The sequence below is a fragment of the Leucoraja erinacea genome, chromosome 17 (assembly GCF_028641065.1).
Source record: "Leucoraja erinacea ecotype New England chromosome 17, Leri_hhj_1, whole genome shotgun sequence".
Classification (NCBI taxonomy): Eukaryota; Metazoa; Chordata; class Chondrichthyes; order Rajiformes; family Rajidae; genus Leucoraja; species Leucoraja erinaceus.
Genome location: NC_073393.1, coordinates 9,052,405 through 9,077,456, shown reverse-complemented (window position 1 = coordinate 9,077,456; position 25,052 = coordinate 9,052,405). Strand labels below are relative to the sequence as shown.

General features: G+C 44.6%; 1 protein-coding gene across 2 annotated transcripts in view; it reads right to left on the bottom strand.

Moving 5' to 3' along the window:
• Positions 1 to 16,385: 16,385 nt before the first annotated feature.
• dus2 (dihydrouridine synthase 2) overlaps positions 16,386 to 25,052 on the bottom strand; it is a 65,485-nt gene continuing 56,818 nt past the window's right edge. The window contains exon 16 of one of the 2 annotated variants that reach the window (XM_055648453.1): positions 16,386 to 19,834. In XM_055648453.1, the coding sequence (XP_055504428.1) occupies positions 19,624 to 19,834 (211 nt within the window). In that variant the 3' untranslated portion in view covers positions 16,386 to 19,623. The remainder of the gene's footprint in view (positions 19,835 to 25,052) is intronic. The other variant, XM_055648454.1, reaches the window with a different exon arrangement.

Genomic DNA, 25,052 nt, shown 5'->3' with positions numbered 1-25,052 from the left:
TTCTACCACACTCCCCAGTGCCCGACCACTCACTGTGAAAGCCCTGCTCTTATTTGACTTTCCAAAATGCAACACCTCACACTTATTTGCATTAAACTCCGTTAGCCATTCCTCAGTCCACTTACCCATCTGATCGAGATTCCATTGTCATTCTTGTCACCCATCTTCACTGTATATACCACCTGTTTTAGTGACACCAACAAACTTCCTTGTCTACTCTCATCTGAATTGTTGATTTACAGAAGATGATAAATATCAACGGGCCCGGCAGTGACGGGTGATGTTTCGGGACGAGACGCTTCTTCAGTCTATCACCAACCATACATGTTGGGAAGAAGCCGTTCCTGATGTTCCAGTTTTCAGGCTCCTGTACCTTCTTCCCGATGGCAAGGGTGAAATGAGTTGGTGGCCAAGGTGGTGTGGGTCTCTGGTGATGCTGGTTGCCTTTTAGAGGCAGCGACTCTGGTAAATCCCTTCGATGGTGGGGAGGTCAGTGCCGGTGATGGACTGGGCAGCGTTCACAACTTTCTGCAGTCTTCTTCGCTCCTGGGCGCTCAAGTTGCCGAACCAGGCCGTGATGCAACCAGTCAATATGCTCGCTACTGTACACCCGTAATCTAATATACCTGAAGTTATTTGCTCCCCTTCACTTTCTAAATGTAGGTAAGATTTCAAACTTACTTAAAGCAAGGTTTGATGCATGCTCTACAATTCCGAGTACTCTTAGGAACAGGAATAATTCCCAGTAACTCGGACAAAAAGGTTACGAGCTACTTGCTGCTCGTTTTCCTAGAACATTATGAAAGCTCACTTTGTTCTCAAAGAAGAAATGGTCACCCCAAGGGAATGATATAAAGCACAACTTCAGAACATAGGAGGCGTAGAAGTGACGGAACTGAAATGGTAAAGAAAACTAAATGAAATGCATGAGAGGGAGAAACAACTGTATGGTTGGTGATAGACTGAAGAAGCGTCTCGACACAAAACATCACCCATTCCCTCTCTCCAGAGATGCTGCCTGTCCCGCTGAGTTACTCCAGCATTTAGTGTCTACCTTTGGTGATAAAGATACAAGGGTACATAACTGTATGCAAGTCAAGCAGTGATCGTTCACAACACAATTCATTTTTAGATAGACACTAAAAGCTGGAGAAACACGGCAGCATCTCTGAAGAGAAGGAATAGGTGACGTTTCGGGTTGTCACCCTGCTTCAGACTGAGAGTCAGGGGGGAGGAAAACTAGAGGTATGACAAGGTACAAAGAACAAATGAATGAAAGGTATGAAAAGAAAAAATCAAGGCCCCCAGCAGATGATCAATGAAATATAGAGGCCACAATGGTCCATTGTTGGCGGTGGAGAAGGTGATAATGAGTGGACACGACAATGAAACTAGTAGGAGGACCAGGATGGGGGTGGGACAGAGAGAGGGCTACTTGAAGTGTGGGAAATCAAAATCATACCGCTGGGTTGTAAGCTACCCAAGTGAAATTTGAGGTGCTGTTCCTCCAATTTGCATTTTGTGGCAGGCAGGTGTAGATGGAGCACCTTTGTTGGCATGGGCGAGCTGGGCTGAAGGGCCTGTTTCAGTGATGTATGACTCGATTGACTGCTTTCTTGTCTCTTTTGAGTGAAAGACTTTGTTCACAATACTTCACAGTACTTGACAGTTTTACAGGATACAAGACAAAGCTGGATGTTACTTTGTCAAGTTGTGAGCTTGCTATTTCTGATTAGCATGTTGTAATTCTAAGCTGCCAGAGCATCTTGTGTGCAGTTGGTGCGGCCTGTTTTGTGGCCTCAGATGGACTGCAGGGTGACCATTCCGTTCAACAGGGGCAGCAACAGTCTACGCCTCCCATTACAAATGGGCCGGTACTGTGGCACGGTGGTAGTAGAGTTGCTGCATTACAGCACCAGACACATACGTTCAATCCTGACCACGGGTGCTGTCTGTATGGCGTTTGTCCGTTCTCCCTGCCACTGCGTGGGTTTTCTCCAGGTGCTCCGGTTTCCTCCCGCACTCCAAAGATGCGCTTGTTTGTAGGTTAATTGGTTTCTGTAAAATATTATCCCTAGTATGTACGATAGAACTCGTGTATCGGGATTGCTGGTCAGTGCAGACTCAGTGGGCCGAAGGGCCTTTTTTCATGTGTGTAGGTTAGTGTACAGGGTGATCGCTGGTCGGCGCGGACTCGGTGGGCCTCAAGGCCTGTGTTGGTGCTGTATCTGTATCTCTAATATTACCACCAGGTGGCGCTTCGATGGCAGCCTCGCCTACAGTCTGTCCGTCCTTTTTGTCTTTTTCTTGTTATTTTTAGTGTGTTTTGAAAGTTTGTGTTAATATTCTCTGGTTTGTTTTATGTGGGGGGTGGGGGAGGGGGTCGGGGAAACTTTTTTCCAATCTCTTACCTTACCTCTGGTCGCTCTGCGGCCTAACATGGTGGAGCTGGAGGCGTTGCTCGGGTCTGACTTTGAGCCTCACCGTGGGATCGTGGACTTACCATTGGAGCCCATCCCTTGCCTGGGATCGACGCTCCAACCGTGGCCTGCGGATTTTACCATCGAGAGCTCGCGGTCTCAGGCAGAGTGTGTCGTTGGGAAGCTCCAAAAGCCGCACGATGTTCGACTAGCATCGACCTGGGGCAGATCGCCCGGCGCGGGGGAGCTGAGATTCCCCCCCGATGCAGGAACTTGATCGCCCCGACGAGGAGGCCCGCTGCCGGCTACGGGGGTAAGATCATTCCGTCAATGGAAGGTTAGAGGCCCCCGACCGTGGGAGAACAAAGAAGGGAGCGATTGAACTTTTTTTCGCCTTCCATCACAGTGGGGAAAGCGGAGGAGTTCATGTTAAAATGTATTCTGTGTGTTCTGTTGCTTTTTATTGGTATGTCTGTATGGCAAATGAAATTCCTCGTATGTTGCAAAACATACCTGGCTAATAAAATATGATTATGATTTAACTAAAAAAAGAAAACAATCCATTAGAGGAGCAACTTGCTAGACAACATACCCACGACTTCCTCAACATGTCTGAACCAAGTGCCGTGGGAGCCTCAGTCTGGTGTCACTGTGAAGAGTTCTTCCTCTTACAGCTCTGAAGTTCCTCCATCATTCGCAGGGATTACCTCATGAGCATTTTCCTCCAACGTAGCAGGGGGTTTGGAAAGGCATCGAACTTTGAGGATAACTTCCCTGAAAAATCGTACAGAAATAGCATCTACACATGTGGTTACCATTGGAACCATCGGATAAAAAGCCGGAGCAAGCAGCACAAATGGTAGAGTATGTGCCTTTGAATGTCACCCTTTGTTCAGGGTGCAGCCTGACCGTCGTGCTAAGTTCCAGTCACGAGGATGCAAGGAGCTTTCAACCACTGAACGTGGATCAAAGAAACATAACACTGAGCTGCTATACTGGCAGACTGAGTCTGGACGGGAAGCTGGAGTATTTCTGCTTGGATGTAAGTGAAAGCAATTTGTAAAGTATAATATATATATATATATATACACATATGAGATAGGAAATAGTACAACTTCAGACTTTCAGAGCAAGACTAATGGCAGGACGTTCTTCGTTCTTGACCAGGACTGACTCGGCAATTAGACTGTAGCATCACTCCAGTGAAGCACAGATTGTAAAATTAAAGGTTAGAAACTCATAATGTATTACGATTTAGGGCAGCACAGCTGTGCAGCGGTAGAGTTGCTGCCTTACAGTGCCAGAGACCCGGGTTCGATCCTGACGACGGGTGCTGTTAGTACGGAGTTTGTACGTTCTCCCCGTGACCGCGTGGGTTTTCTCTGGGTGCTCTGGTTTCCTCCCAAGATGTACAGGTTTGTTGGTTAATTGTCTTTGGTAAAATTGTAAGTTGTCCCTTGTGTGTAGGATAGTGTTAATGTATGGGGATTGCTGGTCGGCGTGGACTCGGTGGGCCAAAGGGTCTATTACAGTGATGTATCTCTAAAGTCTAAAGTAAAGTCTGAAATTACATGTTAAATGTTCTTGACTTACACTTGTATGAATTCACTTCCTGCTGGAGGTTCCCCTTACAGAATTATGGGTGGCACGGTGGTGCAGTGGTAGAGTTACTGCCTTACAGTGCCGGGGACCCAGGGTTCGATCCTGATCACGGGAGTTGTGTGTTCAGAGTTTGCATGTTCTCCCTGTGACCTGCCTGGTTTTCTCCCCCTTCCTCTCACACTCCAAAGACGTACATGTTTTTAGGCTAATTGGTATAAATGTAAATCATCCCCAGTGCGTGTAGGGTAGTGAAACTGTGCAGGGATCACTGGTTGGCACGGACTCAGTGGGCCAAAGGGCCTGTTTCCACATTGTATCTCTAAGCTAAACTAAACTGAATTAGACCGGAAGAGAAAGGTCGATAAAAGGAATGGATTTATGGATAACATGGAAACATTGAAACCCTGAAGAAGGGTCTCGACCCGAAACGTCGCCAATTCCTTCTCTCCATGGATGCTGTCTCACCCGCTGAGTTACTCCAGCATTTTGTGTCTAACATTGAAACACAATTGGCTATTGTAGCAAGGGGGAGAGGATTGTTGAGGGGAACCTGGGAATTATTCTGAATGATCAGCTAAAATAAAGGTCTTCAACAACTGTAAGCACCATATCAAATAATTTGCAGTATTAGTAATATTTTATATAAAATCCTTTGGAGTTTGTGCAATGTAATATATTCTAATCGCGCTAAAAGCCTTCAGTGGGAGGGACTTTGCCTTTCAGACCTAAAAAATAAGTGTGCAATTTTGTAAGTGGTTTTGCCATGATAATCCAAAACAGATTACTGACTTTCTGCCAGTGTTACCAATGGACCCTATTACCCTTTGGTTACCCCTTGCAAAGAACGGTTGACTCATTTACAAATGTTAATGTCTTTCTCAGAACACTAATGACAATAATTTTCAATCATCAGACTTGTCTTCAGATTGATGGATCGATTGGAATTTTTACACAGCTTAGTTTAGTTTAGTTTAGTTTGCAGATACAACATGAAACCAGACTGAGTCCGTCGGCCATCGATCAACCGTTCGCACGAGTTCTATGCTATCCCACATTCTCAACCATTCCCTACACATTTAGAGGCAATCTTTAAAGAGGCCAATTAACCCACAAACCCGCATGTTTTGGGGCAGTGGGAGGAAATGGGAAAACCTAGGTCGACACAGTGGCGCAGTGTTAGAGTTGCTACCTTACAGCCCCAGAGACTCGGGTTTGATCCTGACTACGGGTGCTGCTGTGCGCAGATTGCACATTCTCCCTGTGACTGCGTGGGGTTTTTTGTGTGGGTGTTCTGGTTTCCTGCCAGAAATGTGCGGGTTTGTAAGGCAATTGCTTCTGTAAATTTTGCCTGGTATGTAGGATAGAACGCGTGTACAGGTGATCGTTGGTCGGCATGCTTGGTGTGCCAAAGGGCCTGTTTCCATGCTGTATCTCTCAACTAAACGAAATCCGGAGGAAACCAACGATGTCACGAGGAGAACGTGCAAACACCGCAGAGACAGCACTCGAGGCCAAGATCAAACCCGGGACACCAGCGCCGTGAGGCAGTACCACCACCAGCTGTGTCGCCGTGGCAGGGAATTCAGTGGAGAGTTCCAGGTGTATTTTCCTGCACTGAGAAATAGTCGGAAGCTGTGCATCTCTTCACAATCAACACTCGAAAAAAAAAAACTTTACTACATAAATTCTAATGAAGCAGCAGGAACGATTTGGCCAACAATTATCCATAATTACAGGAGGCCGCGAGGTTCACCATTTTCATAAAGAAGAACTGAATGCAAGTACTGTACTATATTTTGCTTACTGATAGGTAAGCAACTTGCACACAATAGTTTTCCTGTGCTGAATCCAAAACGGACCGTGTCTTTCTGCAGAACACTGGCACCTGGCATTTTGTTGCTAACATGCCAGCACGTTTGGGAAGTCTGCGTGTATAAACTTCCCGACAGCTGTTTGCATTCCTGAGGAATAGCCAGCAATGTTGCAACAGTTCCCAATACCTACTCTTGAGAATCTGCTTCAAGATCCAGGTTCAGGGAGATCTCCTCGGTGCAATTCATGGATAATTGTGATGGATTACGATAAAGAGAGGAGTTAACATATACTGTATATGCAGACTTTTATTTTAAGAGATTCAAGACATTTATTGTCACATACACCAATTGGTAGTGAAATTTGGGGTCACCATACAGCCATACGAATAAAAAAAGAAAACACGATCGTATTTTAACATAAACATCCCCTGCACAGCGGAATCAGTTTCCTACTGTGAGGGAAGGCCCAAAGTTCAGTCACCCTCCTCTTTGATGTTCTTTGATGTACACCCGTGGTCAGGGCCTCCCGAGCCCTCCGCAGCCCTCCGCAGTCGCTGCTACAGGTGGCCCGATGCTCAGGCTCTCTCGCCGGAATGATGGAACGCCGATGTCAGAACGGGAGAACAACCTCAGCGGCTTGGACCTCCGAATCGGCCACTTCCTACCGGAGTCCGCGGCTCCCGAAGTCCACAGGAGACCCACGCTGGCGGCCCTCGGCAAAGGGCCCCAGGGCACTGCGATGTTGAAGTCAGCGCCGCCCGCGCTGGAAGCTCTTCAAACCACAGCCCCGCGATGTCGTTGCAGCAGGCCCAGCACTCCGGAGCTTCACACGGCGATCCCAGGTGAGGCATCGCCTGCTCCGCGATGTATCCAGCGTTGCGCCGCCGCTGCTGGAGCTCTGGTCTGGTCCCCGGCAGGAAAGGCCGCGCCAATCCAGTTGGTAGGCCGCGAGGAGGGGGGCGAGGACACGACTCGGAGAATAGTCGCGTCCTCGCCAGGAGGCGACTAGGAGACGGTTTCCCCCTTACCCTACCCCCTCCCCCACATAGAAAAACTAAAGAAACCTCCTCAACATACTTTTAAACAAACTAAAAAATAAAAAAAAGATGGGGAAAAAAACCGGACAGACTGTAGGTAGAGACAGTTTTGTGTGAGGAAGGGTCTCGAAACGAAATGTCACCTATTACTTTTCTCCAGAGATACTGTCTGACCCGCTGAGTTACTCCAGCTTTTTGTGTCTATCTTCGGTTTAAAAATGGCATCTGAAGTTCCTTTGTACGTATTTGGGCATGGATAGATGACATTTTGGGGGGCGGGAAAGACACAACGTGCTAGAGGAATTCAACGGGTCCCAGCATCTCTGGAGGACATGGATAGGTGATGTTTCGGGTCGAGACCTTTCTTCAGTCTGATGGGGTGGTGGGGAGAAGAACGCTAGAAAAGGGGAGAGGCAAGACAAAGAATGTCGGGTAATAAATAGGTGGACACAGGCGAGGTGGTGTTTGATAACCAGTTTGACGAAGAGCCTGAGCTGAAATGTCACTTATCTATGTCCTCCAGAGAAGCTGCCTGACCCGCTGAGTTCCTCCAGTACTTAGGGTTTCCTTGTATCCAGTGGCGGACTGGCCAGGTTGTCAGCTTGCCCGATGGCAAGTGGGCCCCTGATGAAAAGGGCCTCCTTTGTCTCCTGGCAACCAATGTTTTTAGACCCAGTCCGCCACTGCTTCTATCTCCAAAGTAAAATCAAACGATCTACAAGTGTTTTATGTTTCCCAAAAAAATTTTTTTTGACAGTTTGGTCAATTTTTTTTGTGCAGTTTTCTTTTTGAGTGTGAGAAATATTCATAGCGTTTTGACAGATGTCTTAAAGGGCCGATGGTCAGGGCTGTTTCTGGGCACTCCACATATCCAGTATGATGCTCAGAAGGCATGTGTTGGCACAGAGACTCGCTGCAGAGGTCGGTGTCTGCACTTGGCAGCAAACACATCACCTGGGCAAGCAGACAAAGCATGGCCGTCTTCACGGATTGGTGATGCACACACAGGAGGCGGCTCAACCTGTTCTCCCAGTCATCTGTCATTTACAGATCGATCCACCTCTGCTCGAGGGAATGAAGATGCCTTTCCCACTGACGTACTCGCCAGCAGGGTAATGCGTGGCTACCATTCAGTGCCTTGTGTGATTCAGCATGGGTGCATACCTGACAGTGATGCATCTCCTGATGCAGCATACTGCTGCAGCAAATGCGACAACACCACTTAAAGCATCTTCCATTTAAAATGTGCTTTATTCGGTTTAGATTGGAGATTCAGCATGTAAACAGACCCTTAGAAATAGTGCACGTGATTGTTGGTTGGCACGGACTTGGTAGGCCGAAGGGTAAGTTTCCGGCTTTTATCTCTAAAGTAAAGTTCATCTTTTGGTGCTTCGATTCCAGAAATGTTTGGTCCTTCCATGCTTACAAGTTGCTCCAAGGGAACTGTCAAAGATTCTTCACGGGCCTCTGTGCGCAAACGTTCTTCACTTGTTGATCAGACAATCAGAGTTTGCATCTCTGCTGCACCCATTCCCGGCACTAGGAATTCTCAATGTAGGTGCTCAGATGTAGCATTTCATATTCTGTCCTGGGCCTCCTTCACTGTCAGTGTGGCCCAGCACAAATTGGAGGAACAGCACCTCGTATTTCGCTTGGGCAGCCTACAACCCAGTGGTATGAATATTGTCTTGTTTTCCCTCTCTTTCCATCTCACCTCCATTCTAGTTCTCAGACTAGTTACACTGTCCTCCTGATTAAATTTTATTGATGGTGGGCCTGCCTCGTTGTCACCTTCCCCATAACTAACATTGATCCATTCTTCATTTTCCTTGAGCTTCATCCCCTTTGATCCCTCGTTTTCACACCTTACCTTTCTATATCTCTAAGTCTCCCTCTTTTCCCTGATTCTCAGTCTGAAGAATAGTATCGACCTGAAACGTCACCCATTACTTCTCTCCAGAGATACTGCCTGTCCCAGAACTTGGTGCATTTCTTCGGTGTAAAACAGTTCCTTCCTGCCGATCTCATATTCTGATGCTTTCACCTCATTGTCGTCATGGATCACCATCATTCTTTGTGTGTCATCCAGCTTACATAAAGGGTCCCCAGAAGGGTCTCGACCCGAAACTTCACCCAGTCCAACCTCTCCATGCCTGCTGCCTGACCTGATGAGTAACTCCAAACACTTTGTGTCCTTTCAGGTTACATAACACTTGGCGCAGAGTCCAACTCGTATCAATAATAGCAATAGATAAATATAGACACAAAAAGCTGGAGTAACTCAGTGGGTCCCATAGCATCTCTGGAGAGAAGGAATAGGTGATGTTTCGCGTCGAGACCCTTCTTCAGACTGAGAGTCAGCGGAAAGGGAAACAAGAGATATAGATGGTGATGTAGAGAGGTATAGAACAAATGAAAGAAAGACATGCAAAAGAGAAACGATGGTAAAGGAAACAGGCCATTGTGGCCGAGGTAAGAATAATCTTTGCTTTTACCTGGTGACACCATTGAAGATATAGTCACCTTCTCTGAACTTTCCCTTTCTCAATTGCTGCCAAGGATTTCAACTCTGCCATGTTTGTTTTCAGTCTGTTCTGTGGCACTCAGGCTGCTGTGTACTGAGCTGACTGCAACATTCATCAGGGGATCTTCAGAGTTTCACAGTGTTGCCATGATCTCCTCCCTCAAAGCACAGAGCTAGGCCTGTGCTCGATTCAGTCCGCTCAGTATCCCTGCAAACAGCTAGAGTCTTGTGGCAACAGCGCTCTTCCAGTTTTCCAGAAACCTCAACTTCCTGGTCTGCGTTGCTTTTGACAGAGTCAATGGCTACGACCTTGCACTGAACCTTGTTTATGGACCTAACTGACATAGTTGTCGACAGGCTCTTCCTGTGAAGTGTCTCCCTTTGAATGGTGGTGCAGCGGTAGAGTTGCTGCCTTACAGTGCCAGAGGCCTGAGTTCAATGCTGACTACAGGTGCTGTCTGCACGGAGTTTGTACGTTCTCCCGGTGACTGCGTGGGTTTTCTCCGGGTGCTCCGGTTTCCTCCCACACTCCAAAGACGTACAAGTTAGCAGGTTAATTGGCTTCTGTAGATTTTAAATTGTCCCTAGTGTGTCAGAAAGTGCTTGTGTACGGGATGATCACTGGCTGGCGTGGACTCAGTGGGCCGAAGGGCCTGGTCCCATGCTGTATCTCTAAAGTTTAAAAGCCTGAAAATAGTCCCATTGTTCTGACTTTGTTGTGTCACTAACAAAATAACGCCTTTAGCGAGCGCTAATCACGATGTGGGACCTTCACAGGAACATCTTTTCCTCTGGGATGTCTCATTCTGGTTCGGTTTTCTGATTTGTTACCTCGCATTACAGGGTCGTTCTTCAACCTCATCACTGCTCCCGTAATCTTCCAAACCGACGCTGCACTGCCATCGTGATACAATACCCGCTTTACCTGCCAACCAGTGGCACCGCACAAAGAAGGATCCCGACTCGAAACGTCACCTATCCACGTCCTCCAGAGATGCTGCCTGACCTGCTGAGTCACTCCAGCATTTTGAGTCCCTTTTGCTGTAAACCAGCATCTGCAGGTTCTCGTTTCTGCAAAACAAACTCCAGGCCTTTATTTTCTGTGAGACACCACACAAAATGCTTGAGTCCTGAAGTATGCCTTCATTACATTAATTCATCAGTCATAGGAGCAGAAAGAAGTAGGCCATTCGGCCCATGGAGTCTACTCCGCTGTAGTTATATCGCTGTATGTGTGTCCTTTGTCAATATTACTCGCCCTTCCTCTGAGACTCCAAGTCACATGACCGGCCTCCCTTTTTTTCACAACAGCCGAAAGCTCGAGACAACCTGTTGTCACCTTCACCAGGGAATATTGCACTTCCATTTGGCAGCTTTCCTACCTGCCCCAGATTCACATTCCCCAGAGATGGACAATCACTAATTGCTATCCAGGCTGGTGCTTTGATTACTACACTTGCCTGCACGGAGAGAGATTGCTACATTTGTTGTACCCTCATCTCCAGTTGCATCTTCTCTCAATGTATCCTGGTAGTTTGTGGTGGATATAGAAATGGGTCAAAGGCTACCACATTTAAGCCAAGTCCTGCCCCTGGAAACTCCTGGCAGCTCCAAAACAAACCTGATCGGTGGTCTCCTTGTGCAGGGACTGTGCACTCAGGTGTGGATGCGTGGATCTCAGGAGAGCCTCGTGGCTCTAGCAGATCTCCCCCCATTTCCAACATGACTTCAGTATAATGTCCAAGAATATTGGAGCTCATTGCCACCCCATCCATATCATCGTTTACTGATTTTGCATTTGGATTCACCTGTTGTACCATTACCATACATAATTTAATTGCCTGGCTTTAATCAATGGAAGCTAGCTAGTGCTCACAGCTCATGATCGTGAGGTCTTTACTGATGTGTAGCAACATCATGAGAACTGTTAGCTTGACACACAGCGTGAACTTTTCTTAACTAGGCAGCAATGGTGGCCGTTGTCTGCATTGTAATCAATGGGAATAGATTGATGCCACCTACAACCCTCACACTCAGCACTGAAGACCATCCAACTTTGTTTCCAACAATTTCCAGGGAGAAGGAATTGAGAACTAAAATGGAGTTGAGCTCATAAGTTGTCTGAGCAGAATTTGGCTATTTGTTCCCATCAGGTCTACTCTGCCTTTCAATCATGAGTGATCTATCTTTCCCTCAACACTATCCTCCTGCTTTCTCCCCATAATCCTTGACACCCGTACTAATCAAGAACCTATCAACCTCCACCTTAAAAATATCCATTGACTTGGCCTCCACTGCCCTCTCTAGCAATGAATTTCATAGATTCACAACTCTCTGACTAAATAAATAAGGTACGTCCTTTTATTCTGCGGCGATGGCCTCTGGTCATAGACTCTCCCACTAGTGGAAACATCCATTCCACATCCACTTCATCCAGGCCTTTCACTATTCGGTAAGTTTCAATGAGTTGCTCCCCTCATCCTTCCAAACTCCAGTGAGTACAGGAGGTCCAGTGCTGGGTAAACCTTTTGCACCTCATGACCTTTCCTTGTTCTTGCAACACTCAGCTCTTTTCTATTGCTAAATAAACTTAGCCAGCTGGGTCCGACACATAAATCCATGGAGTAATTTTGTATGCAAACATAATTTTCTTCAACAGCAGCTGTAAACAAATGGGCAGAAGGTTACAGATGGAAAACAGATATTATAATTCTGTTGTAATTCTTTGAAACTATCTGGAAACTTCTCATGTTTCTTTCAGATGTATATCAGTGAACGATGTAATATTCCATGATTAACTGCTGTTACTGTTATCCCAGAAATATGTAGCTTCAATCAGCTTGGATGAAATGCATTCAGGAAAAGCTGCATTTTCCAGTTGACTCCAGTAATCAGTAAAGCTGGTTATAATTTCAATCACATTTCTGTCGGACTAACCATTCCACTGATCCTTGATATCTTGTAATGTCAACTTTTAATCAGAGGTTTAACCGCTTTTAATGTTAACCATTCTTTTAACTTAATTCTACATGGAATTGTGACTTTTAATTGAAAAGCACTTGGAGTGCGAGTTTTTTTTTAATGGAAGTGCCTCAAATATCTTCCTTTTATAATCTGAATGGTTATGGTTTATTAAGCAGTGATAAAGACAGGAAAACTAATCAGAAGGTACACAAAAATGTTGGAGAAACTCAGCGGGTGCAGCAGCATCTATGGAGCGAAGGAAATAGGCAACGTTTCGAGCCAATCGGGTTTCTGCCCAAAACGTTTCCTATTTCCTTCGCTCCATAGATGCTGCTGCACCTGCTGAGTTTCTCCAGCATTTTTGTGTACCTTCGATTGTCCAGCATCTGCGGTTCCTTCTTAAAGACTAATCAGATGCTGAGAAATACTTTATTATTGTCATGTGTACTGAGATAAAGTGAAAAGCTTTGTGTGTTATCCAGTCAAATAGTACTATACATGATACAATCATGTCATGCACAAGTACAACAGTGCAAAGAGGAAAATGCCAAAGGACATTGTCTTGGTGCACATTATGGTGTTACAGTTTGAGGAAAAAGTCCAAGGTTCGCAAAGAGGTAGGTTGGAAGATCGAGACGGCACCCTAGCTTACAGGAGGACCATTCGGTTATTTGATAACACCAGGGACAAAGCTATATTTGAATCTGGTGTTATGTACTTTCAAGATTTTATATCTTCCGTCCGACAGGAGAGGGGAGAAGAGGGAATGACCAGGGTGAAAACGGTCTTGATTATGTTAGTTCCTTTCCCGAGGCAGTGTGAAGTGTAGATGGAGTTGTTGATGGGGAAGTCGGCCTGCGTGATGGACTGGGTTAGAACTCACTGCAATTTCTTGCGGTCTTGGGCAGAGCAGTTGCCAAACCAAGCTGCAATGTACCCCGATAGGCTACTTGCCCTGTAGAAATTTGCTACTTTGCTACTTCATCTGTAGAAATTGGTAAGAGTCGTTGAAGACCGTAGACGTTTGAGGAAGTAGATGCGTTGGTGTGCTTTCTTGGCCACAGGCAAATAGGAAGGTTGTTTCCTTTTAGAAAATATTAAAGCTGCAGCTTTTCACAATGAATCTTATTAAATGAGTTGCTTTTAAATCTGTGAATATTTTCAGCCATTATTTTAGTGATCCAATAACACTTATGATATTGGAGATTGTTTGGTGGATTATAAATAAACCCTCATAGAAGAAGTTGCCTTGGCCTTTCTTCACCTTTACTGAGGATTCAACTTGTGCCCATTGAGACCGCTTTGCTGTCTGGACCAGAGCATGTTCTGCGGAGACTGAACTGAGAGCATTGCGGTTCAGTAATTAACTTCAAGTAACCCCTTTTTTTCCGGAGATGCTGCCTGTCCGAGTTACTCCATCAGTGTAAACCAGCATCTGCTGTTCCTGCTTACACATAAGTCATTAACAATTTGGGCGTGACTTGGTTCCACCACATGTCACTTTACTGGCAATTAGAAGATGATGACAAGCGTTTAAGTCATAAGGATGATGTTAACATTGTAGCTGTATAAAACAACTCGGCTAGCTCATGTGGGTGTGTCTTCAACACCACACTTCAGATTTGCCTGGGCTCTTAGGCTTTTCTATATCACATTGAGTGAGGCAATTTGTGTTGGGAATGTTACAAAGGAGACGAGGATAAGGCAGAATATACTTCCTGAATGAATGAATGAATGAAACTTTATTGTCATTCAGATATACACCTAGACACAGTGCACCTTGAACGAAATTTCGTTGCATTTTACTCTCTAAAATCAGTTAAAAGTTAAAAGTTCCAGGTGCGTCCATAAAAATGCGTCATGCGCATGGTTCTGTAAAATAAATATATATTAAAAAGTTTTTAAAAGTGACGATATTTAAAAAGTTCTAGCCGCGGTTTTTTTGATTGTTCAGTAATCTTATGGCCTGGGGGATGAAGCTGTTGCAGAACCTGGTTGTCCCGCTCTTCATGCTGCGGTACCTCCTCCCAGAGTTAAGCAGTATGAACAGTCCAAATTGTGGGTGTGTGGGGGCTCTGATAATGCCCTTAGCTCTACTCAGACAGCGCTTGTACCCCATGTCCATGATGGAAGGAAGAGAAGTCCCAGTGATTTTTTCCGCTGTCCTCACCACTCTCTGAAGGCACTTCCAGTCCGCAGCTGTACAGCTGCCGCACCACGTGGAGATGCAGCTGGTCAGGACCGACTCAATTGTGCTTCTGTAGAAAGTGGCGAGGATGGGAGGGTGGAGGTGTAAACTTCTCAACCTGCGGAGGAAGTACAACTGCTGCTGTGCCCGTTTTGCCAGAGATGTAATGTTTGTGGACCAGTTTAAGTTGTCCGTTAAATTGGGACAGGGGGAATTGTGGACGTGTCAGGTGGGAACATTCCAAGGTTGACTGGGTGAGACTGCCTGCAGGTAAATGGATGTGTAGGAAGGAACTGCAGATGCTGGTTTTCTCCAGGGATGCTGCGGGTCAGGCAGCATCCCTGGAGAAAAGGAATAGCTGACCTTTCGGGTCCAGCTATTGCTCCAGCTCCAGCTCTTTGTGTCTATCTGCAGGTAAAAGGATGTCTAGCAAGCGGGAGGCTTTTAAAAATGCAATAGGTTTTTTAAATGGGCCAGCATGCTCATGCTAAGGCGAAGGGCAAGGGAAAAGCTGAGAAGTTTAGGGAACCATGTTGACAGATGTTGAGTAGAAACAAAGATGCTGGTTTATACCAAAGATAGACACAAAGTGCTGGAGTAAATCAGTGGGTCAGGCAGCATCTCTGGGGAAAAAAAGAATGGGTCACTTTTCGGTTCGGGATCCTTCTTCAGACTGAAAGGGGGGGGGGGGTGAAGAGCTGGAGGCAAGAAAGATCAGGGCCAACCATAAATGACCTCAGGCAGAGCGGAACATGGTAGGTCCATTGTTGGTTATGAAAGGTGTGATCTCAAGAGAAACCACTTTGCCCCCCCCCCCCCCTTAATTCAGTCCGAAGAAGGGTCCCGACCTGAAACGTCACTCATCTCTTTTCTCCAGAAATGCTGCCTGACCCGCCGAGTTACTCCTTCACTTTATCTATCTTAGAAGATGTTGAGGCTCTAGTCTGAACAAAGGAGGCATATATCAGTGTTAGGCTGTAGGATGTGGAACAATATAGACCAGTACACAAAGTTCTCTCAATTTATCGAGTCTGGTCAAAGAACAATCCAGTTATTATAATTTCTCAACTTTTACCACAATTCAATGCATTAAAAAAATGCTTCAAGTAACTATTTCTATTAAATTTCCATCATCTGATCGGGCAACATATTCCTAATCCCAAAATTGGATTGAAAATAAACTTTGTTCTTCCTCCAATCAAGTTGAAGTTTTAACTCTAACAGCCCTTTAACCTTTAGAAACAGTTTCTGTTCATTGACTATAATCATCTAAAAATGGATTAATTCTTAGTCCTCCCTGCTCCAAGGGTGATAAATTCACTGACTATAGTTCATCGCTGGGATCATCCTTGAAAAAGCTCTTTAAAAGTCATCCAAAACTTTCATTCTTTCTGATCAGAATTGGACACATTCCTCCAGCTGGGGGCAAACTAATGTGACGTGGGTGAGCCACATCTTTTCAGCTGCTTGTCGTCTTTGCTTTGATCCGTAAAGGTCAGGATTTTTATGTTAAGATAACTGCTTTATTAACTTGCCCCACCACCATCAACACTTTACATTTATAACACTACCCATGTTTGCAAGTCATGAGATTCAATTTCATTTTCAATGCAATCTAAAATGTTACAATTTTACTGGTATTTTAGAGGCTAGATGGAGACGTTGGACAAAGTAAATGTTTACTCATAAGGCTCTTTCTAAGTCCATAGTTGCCCATTGGAGAGTAATAAACTACTGAGGACTCAAGATGCCCAACAAAAACAAAATCTGAGAGTATACTGGGGACCAAGTGACCTTAAAGATGTGCAGGGGCGAAAGGGCACACAAAATCACAAAGAAACTTGAACTAATTTAATGAGGCCAGCACATTCTTCCTTATGTTTTGGTGAACATTCACTTCTAAAATCCAAGTGGATTTTGTAATGCAATATGCAAAAATAAACAATGCTGACAACCACAATATGGGTGTCTAGAATAATATATAGATTACAAACACAGTCTCACCAACAGGTTTTGTAAACAGGCTGCAATTTTGCACGCGTGATACTGAAAAAACAAAGAAGAAAATCTGAAGATCTGTGAAGTTTGGAACTACATCTTTAAGTAGGTGCATTCATTTCAAAACATAATTCATTGCACAGCCCAAGCTTGTGAGATTCATGAAAAGGCAATTACATCAACAGGAACGAGATGGAGGTGGAATTTCTGGGAGCATTGTGTAATACCGTGAAGCTTGCTTGGCTTGGAAGACTTTGTGGTGGACTTGCACAATGCATACTACGCATTTACAATATATCTTGCCCCAATTAAACAGCTAATTATAAGCCAAACAGGAAGTCCGTTAACGTAGTAAGCAAACTAATTATCCCTTCATTTATCATTTGCTCACAATGTTGCAAGATGTGGGAAACATAATGTAAAATGGTGGGGAAGGAAAGAGACCATGTATTTCCCCAAGCCAAACCCCACTCGTCACTTCAGACTAGGAGTGCACGAAAGAGTTGAGATGCTGGGAATAGTCTTGTGTAACACAGAAAGTCTTCAATAAATTTCCACTGCAAATAATTTGCCACTTTTCTCAGCCACTGCCAATTTACTTCTATAGTTAAATAATTAATGGAATTTTGCTGAGAATATTATTCCCCTTTCGAATATGCCATTAAGCTGGAAAGAGTGCAGTGAACATGTGCAAGGGTGTTGTCAGGGCTTGAAGGGCTTAGCTGCAGGGAGAGGTTGGGTAGGCAAGGACTTGGGTGGGGTGGGGGTGGGGTGATCTTATAGAGGGGAATAAATAGGGAGAATGCAGAGTCTTTTACCCAAGGGAGGGGAATCAAGAACCAGAGGACGTGGGTTTATGGTGAGAGGGGAAAGATTTAATAGGAATCTGTGGGACAATGGTTTTACTCAAGGGGTAGTGGGTACATGGAATGAGTTGAGCCGGGTACTTTAACAGTATTTAAAGGACACTTGGACAGTCAGGTGTATATCAGTCTGAAGAAGGGTCTCTTCAGAGATGCTGCCTGACCCGATGAATTACTCTAGCTTTTTGTGTCTATGGACAGGTACATTGATAGGAAAGTTTAGAGGGATATGGGGCAAACAGAGTAGCTTAGATGGGGCATCTAGGTTAGGCATAGGCATGTAGGGCCAAAGGGCCTGTTTCCGTGCTGCATGACTCTAACATCGTGACTCTTACCATTACTTTGTGAATGTCAGCTCTTTTGGCGTTTGCTTGTGTCCCCAATAGTGACTCTCTTGGGGTTTTTTTTCCATCTAGAAAGCTGCAGATTTGCAACGTTTATCCCCATGTCCTCTGCAACAAATGCTTTTGATAAGTGGTTTCCAGAGATACACGCGTGCCTCTGCAAATATATATCCCTATATTGATGTTAACGATTGGGGTCAGTAAATTGGAGAGGATCTTATGCAGTTTGCAGGCTCTTCCTCTTCCGTGGAGAGCTCCTTTTAGCCATTGCCATTTATGATCCTCTCCTCGACTCAGTTGGGAGATGATGCTGGGGATTGCCCTTATTATTGGTGTACAAAAACATTGTTGTGTTTAGCATTAAACTAGATTGGGCTCCACACAAAAACATTCTTGAAGCAGGTCAGAGGCCAGAATGAAACAGCTTGAAGGTGGCCCAGACCACAAAACAAGCAATGGGATTTCACTCAAGAAACTCCTGAATGGTTTAAGTTCTAAACGTTATTGGCATCGATTTAGTTTATGTGAACATTACATTGATCATACAAGGTAACATCCAGGTATTGGGTTTGAAACCGCTCTCATTAGGTTTATCAAAAGAGGAAGCAGCATAGGGGGGAAGAGAGAACAAAGCATTGACAGAGTAAAAAAAAAAGCAAGAGGGGATGTGAGGAAAACAAACGGGGGTGTCACAGTGACATAGCTGGTAGAGGTGTTGCCTCACAACACTAGAAACCCAGCTTCGATCCTGATCCCAGAGGATGCTCTGTGTGTGGAATTTGCATGTTCTCCCTGTGACTGTGCGGGTTTCCTCCGGGTTTCCCTCCCACGTCTCAAAGATGTGTGGATTTGTAGAGTAATTGTCCTCTGTAAAATTGCCCCTAGTTTCTAGGGAGCAGACGAGAAAATATAGAACTGGTATGAATGGGTGATGGATGGTCAGTGTGGACTCGGTGATCCAAAGGGGTTTGTCTCCATATTGTATCTCTAAATTAAACAAGAAGTAACAACGGGGGACATGAGTGTGTCACAGAGAGTGAGTGAGAGAGAGAGAGAGAGAGCACAAACAAACAGAAACATAGGAGACAAAGTAGTTATAAAAAGTGAAGAGAAGCGGATCAGAATTTGAAAAGCCAATTAAAACAAAAAGTACCTGATTATATTTGATATGCTTCACCTTCAACCGAAATGTTACGAATACAGAGCTGCTAGGCATTCAAAGGATTGGGTTTGATTTTATAGTTTCTTGGTACATTCACTTTTTATTTACACAGAAAGATACAGAGAAGTCAACTGAAATAGATATAAAGAAAACACATGGAAGAAAGGGGATAAATTGATGAAGTCTACTATTGATAATGCAGCGAATAGTAAAATTAAATGTTAAATAAATGCTTCCAGGTTGTAAGTGAAGCCGGAGAGCTGATGGGGTTGTGCAGAACTGGTGCCATATTAAATTGTACACTCTGGCACAGTTAGTGGTTTGGAAACACTATGCAGATATTTGTGTAAGGCATAATCAAACAGGAAAGAAAACAAACACTTTAGCCCTTGCAGAAAGTTCCTCAGGCACACCAGGTTCTCTGTTGCTCTTGAGGCATGTGGCCACCATATTAAAACAACATTTCAGCATCAGTGGAGCTCATGGAGACTGACCACAAGAAAGATCAAGGCAGGAGTACTGGCTGATTAAATGTGTATATATTTATATGATATATATATATATATACACACACACACACGTTTATATATGTATATAAATATATGTACAACTTAAAAGTCATTTTATGAATATATAAAACAACTTTTGAATTGCCATTCCACTTCAGAGAATTCCAGCGTATTCCATTACTCCTGTGATGTCAGTTGTTATACTTCCTTCAGTGAGGGGCTGCTTCTTTTATTGGCGTCCGGACAGGGAGCATCTGTCGTTTCTGTGCCATTGGGGACTCCTGCCTCACCTCTTTTCCGTTTGTTTTTCAAGGGGTTTTCCCCCTCACACAATTTTCCCTCAGCAACCCCGAGAGATCGCAGGCACACGATGGCTGTTGACTGCTCCACTACCTTCTTTGTTTTATCCCTGAGAAACACAAAAAAAGAGAAATAACAAGGTTAAATACAAGCCCAAGAAGGTCACTCAGCACCTCGATGTTGCTCTGCCATTTGATAAGATCTTGGCCTATCTGAAAAAAAAAAATCCATTTAAACAAGGCGCAGTGTTGTTGTCAAGAGAGAGAGATAGATACCCCCCACAATCATATGAAGTCATATGTGGCATTGTGGATATTCATAATTAATAATTAAGTTATATAAGTGGCATTGAGGATATTTTTCATATTCTGCATAATGTTGCATTTTTAACAGGAGGGAACCTCACTGGTTGAACAAACATGCACTCGAGAACAACAAAACTATTGTCTCTAACTTGTTTGGTGGCCCAAACCACCACATGCACATATTCACGGAAGCCAGGAAAATTTAAAGTCAAAATGAATGACGCTCCTTGATAAAGGGTCTCCAACATGACATGTCAACTCTGTTTCTCTTTCCGCAGATGCGGCCTGACCAGTTGGCTACTTCCAGAGTATTTTCTGTTTTTGTTTTAAATAAAGTCAAATCTCATTCAAATGATGACACAGTACAATGGGGAGTAATCACTTTGTGAGGTGCTGGTGTGGAAGCATGTTATTTGAGAAAAAGGATGAAAACTGGAGAAAAGATAAAACAGCAGCATCTCTTAAAACTAAATAATTGGCCTAAAATTAAACCAAATGCATTTGATTTGAGAATATTGTCCATTTTACTTAATAAAAGTCCTTGTTGGCTAACAGTGTCAGCATTTACACAAAGCATATCTACAATCAGCCCCCAAGGGGCATAAATTTGTATTTTTTCACTGATGGTAAACAGTTAGAGGGTACACAAAAATGCTGGAGAAACCCAGCGGGTGCAGCAGCATCTATGGAGCAAAGGAAATAGGCGACGTTTCGGGCCGAAACCCTTCTTCAGACTGATGGGGGGTGGGGTCCATTCAAGGACCTAAGCAGTCGTTCCAGGTGCGACAAAGGTTCACCTGTATCTCCTCCAACCTCATCTACTGCATCCGCTGCTCTAGATGTCAACTGATTTACATCGGGGAGACTAAGCGGAGGTTGGGTGATCGTTTCGCCGAACATTCAGCTCAGTCCGCAATAACCTACCTGAACTCTCGGTGGCTCAGTACTTCAACTCCCCCTCCCATTCCCAATCCGACCTCTCTGTCCTGGGTCTCCTCCATTGCCAGAGTGAGCAACACCGGAAATTGGAGGAACAGCACCTCATATTCCGCCTGGGTTGCTTGCGTCCGGATGGCATGAACGTTGAATTCTCCCAGTTTTGCTAGCCCTTGCTGTCTCCTCCCCTTCCTTAACCCTCGATCTGTCTCCTCCCATCCCCCCCCGCCCTCGGGCTCCTCACCCTCCCTTTTTCCTTCCTTCTCCACCCCACCCCCATCAGTCTGAAGAAGGGTTTCGGCCCGAAACGTCGCCTATTTCCTTCGCTCCATAGATGCTGCTGCACCCGCTGAGTTTCTCCAGCATTTTTGTGTACCTTCGATCTTCCAGCATCTGCAGTTCCTTCTTGAACAGTTAGAGGGTGTTGTATTTGGCTCACAAGAACTGGTTTCTACAGAGAAACAAGAAACTACAAATGCTGGTTTATAAAGGAAGACACAGAGTGCTGGAGTAGCTCAGCCGTTCGGGCAGCATCCCAGGCAAACATGGATAGGTGACGCCAAAGGTCGAGACCCTTCTTCGGAGAGGAAAGATCCCAACCCGAAGTATCGCCTATCCATGTTCTCCTCAGATGTTGCCTGACCTGCTGAGCTACTCCAGCACTCTGTGTCTTCTTTAGTTTCTATAAAGACCGCAACTGAATGTGGGGAAGCTAGTTTAGTTTAAAGATACAGCGTGGGAACAGGCCCTTCGGCCCACTGAGTCTGTGCTGACCAGCAATCACCTATACACTAGCTCTATCCTACACACTAGGGACAACTTACAGAAGCCAATTGACCAACAAACCTGTATGTTTTTTGTAGAGTGGGAGGAAACTGGAGCACCCAAAGAAAATGTACACAGTCACAGGGAGAATGTACAAACTACGTAAAAATAGCACCGGTAATCAGGATTGAACCTGGGTCTCTGGCATTGTGAGGCAGCAACTCTACCGCTGCACCACAGTGCCGCCCTAGTATAAACTGTGACCTGCCAAATTGCACTTGCTTTGCACTAGTGACCAAAGACCATTGAGCTCCTACTGGAAACTTCAATTTACATCTTCTTAATGAACAAGTTAATTTGAACCAGTGCCACAGTGACTAACAGCACCTTCGCGATGCGTCAATGAAAGAATTGTTTCCACATACACTAGATGTGATGGTTTATCATTTAATCATCTAGACCCAATAAAAGCCAGCCTGCATTCAGATTACACTCCTCTCACTCAATTACAAAACAAAACGTAATTTATTAAGGGGATCATATTTACATAAAGCTCAATAGTTCATAAGTAATTATTCAATAAATGTGTTGAATGCAGAGTGAGCTTGATACGCTTTGAAAATCAGATACTCATCAGAATAATCGATTGTTTTCTCTTAAATTATTGTCACATGTACTGAGATACAGGGAAAGACATTGTTTTGTGTGCAAATTATACCATACATGACTACAATGAATGCAAAAGAGAAAATAAGCAGAATGCAGTACATAGTGTAGAAGACACAAAATGCTAGAGTAACTCAGCGGGACAGCCAGAATCTCTGGAGAGAAGGAATGGGTGATGTTTCGGGTTGAAACACTTTAGACTAAGAGTCAGGAGAAAGGGAAACGAGAGATATAGAAGGCCATATAGAGATATATAATACAAAGAAATGAAAGATATGCAAAATAGTAACGATGCTACAGAGATGGTAGATGGGGTCGAGGTGTGGGGAGATGGGGGTCAGGGGCTGGGTAGTTTGAGTGTAGGAATGTGCCGCATTCGTAATTCTCTACAATTTCTTCTATTCTTGGGCACAGCATTTCCTCTACCAAGCTGTGATGCCACACTAGATAAGATGCTTTATATCTATATATAGTGCATATATAGAAAGTAGAGTGAGTCATTGGAGACATGCTGAATTTCCTTAGCGTGCTAAGGAAGTACAGGCACACGGATGCTTTCTTAGCTCTCGTGTCAATGTGGTAAGGACAAATTGTTGGTGATATTTACTCCAAGCAACGAGAAGCTCTTAACCATCTCCACCTCAGCACCATTTATACAGACGGGACCGTGTATTCGACCTTGCTCCCTGAAGTTGATGTCATGCTCTAAATGTCGAGCTTTGGTTGGGTCAGTTTTCTCCATCGTCACAAGTGGTGTAAACTTGCCATCGATTTTATTCCTTTATGCAAACGTTGTGTCACACTAAATTAGATCGTAATATACGACTAGAGCCACGTTTAGCATCCAGTTTCATAATCTCTTCATCCAAATGTCCACCGTAACATCATGCAGCAAGTTCATTGGCTATATTTAAGACGGAGTTAGATGTGGCCCTTGTGGCTAAAGGGATCAGGGGGTATGGAGAGAAGGCAGGTACAGGATACTGAGTTGGATGATTAGCCATGATCATATTGAATGGCGGTGCAGGCTCGAAGGGTCGAATGGCCTACTCCTGCACCTATTTTCTATGTTTCTTTGTTTCTATGTTTCTAAGTCTCACTCGTTCATCACTCTTATGCTCAGTAACATCCCTCGTCTCCTGATTCTCCAGCATCGCATATATAACATTTTCATCTTTGTTTAAATCATATAGTATTGGCCATCCCTACCCATAACCCACTCCCACCTTTAGAATCTACTCCAGTAGATCTTTCCCCACCCCACAAGTTCTACGTTTCTGCAGCTTAGACCACTGTGGTTCACTCCGTTTGATCAGCTCTCTTCCTAACATCATCCTCCCAGTAAGTGGCTGGGCACTCAGACCACAACAGTTTAGACTTTGGAGATACAGCGCTGAAACAGGCCCTTCAGCCCATTGAGTCCACACCTTCTGGCGACCCCGTACACTAGCACTATCTTACACACTAGGGACAATTTACAATTTTACAGAAGCCAATTAACCTACAAACCTGTACATCTTGGAACGAAGGAGGAAACCGGATCATCTGGAGAAAACCCACGCGGTCACAGGGAGAACGTACAAACTCCGTACAGACAGCACCAGTAGTCGGGATCGAACCCGGGTCTCTGGCGCTGGGAGGCAGCAACTCTACTGCTGCACCACTGTGCCGCCAACACCATAGAACTGTCCCACCTAGCCCGTGTCACCACCAACAAAACCAATGTTGTTTGTTCCTTTTTTCTCTACGCTTTTCCTTTGTAAGTAGACCGTGGCGCCTTATTTGATGCCAATTTCTCAAAAATTGAAGCATTTGTTTGCTTGATACCTTTATAACCGTCCCTTTATAAAAACGTGATTCATTTGTGTCCATGGTTTCACAATATTTAATCACTGAATGAAAACATTTAATAAATGTATTGTTACTAGCATGAAGCGACATGTTTAATTGTACGTTTCAGGACAGTCTGTTCTCTAGCTGTTACATGTCTAAGTGCCTCTGAGGTCCCTTGGCATGTCCTCCTCTTCTAAGATGTGGGGGATGAGCGTGAATTTGTGAGCAGAGCTGTTCTCCGCCAGGTTTCGGAACTTTACATCACTTTTCCAACTGCAACCTTTTGTAGGTTGGAAAAGAGGCAAGACGGGACGTTATATATTCTGTGGAAAGGAATCAAGGGTGTTCTCGATGACAAAGTTCCTGTGCAGTTCTTCCAGAGGGCGCTGACTGTTCCACCATCCATGATAAGTTTATGTTCTTCACCATCTTTAGCAAAGGAGACAAATCTGAATGTGATGACTACACAGGGATTTCCTGCTGTCTGCCACAGGAAAGTAATCACCAGGGTCCCCTCTAGTCGTCTCACCCCAGTGGTCCAAGAGCTGCTCTCCAAATCACAGTCTAGATCTCGTCCCGTCATGAGGCACAGCAGATGTGATTTATACTGTGTGTGAAAAATGCAGGGACCGGCCACCAACCTCAAGATATGGCCTGTTCTTGACTTACAAAAATCTTTGACAAAGTCACAGAGAGATTTCCTTAATTTGGATGCTCGCAGAAATTCATCTCCACCTTACATCTGTCAAATGATGGTGTGCATGCTATAATCTTAGTAAAGGGGTCCAATGGCAAATCTAATCTCAGTGCAAGCTGGTGTCA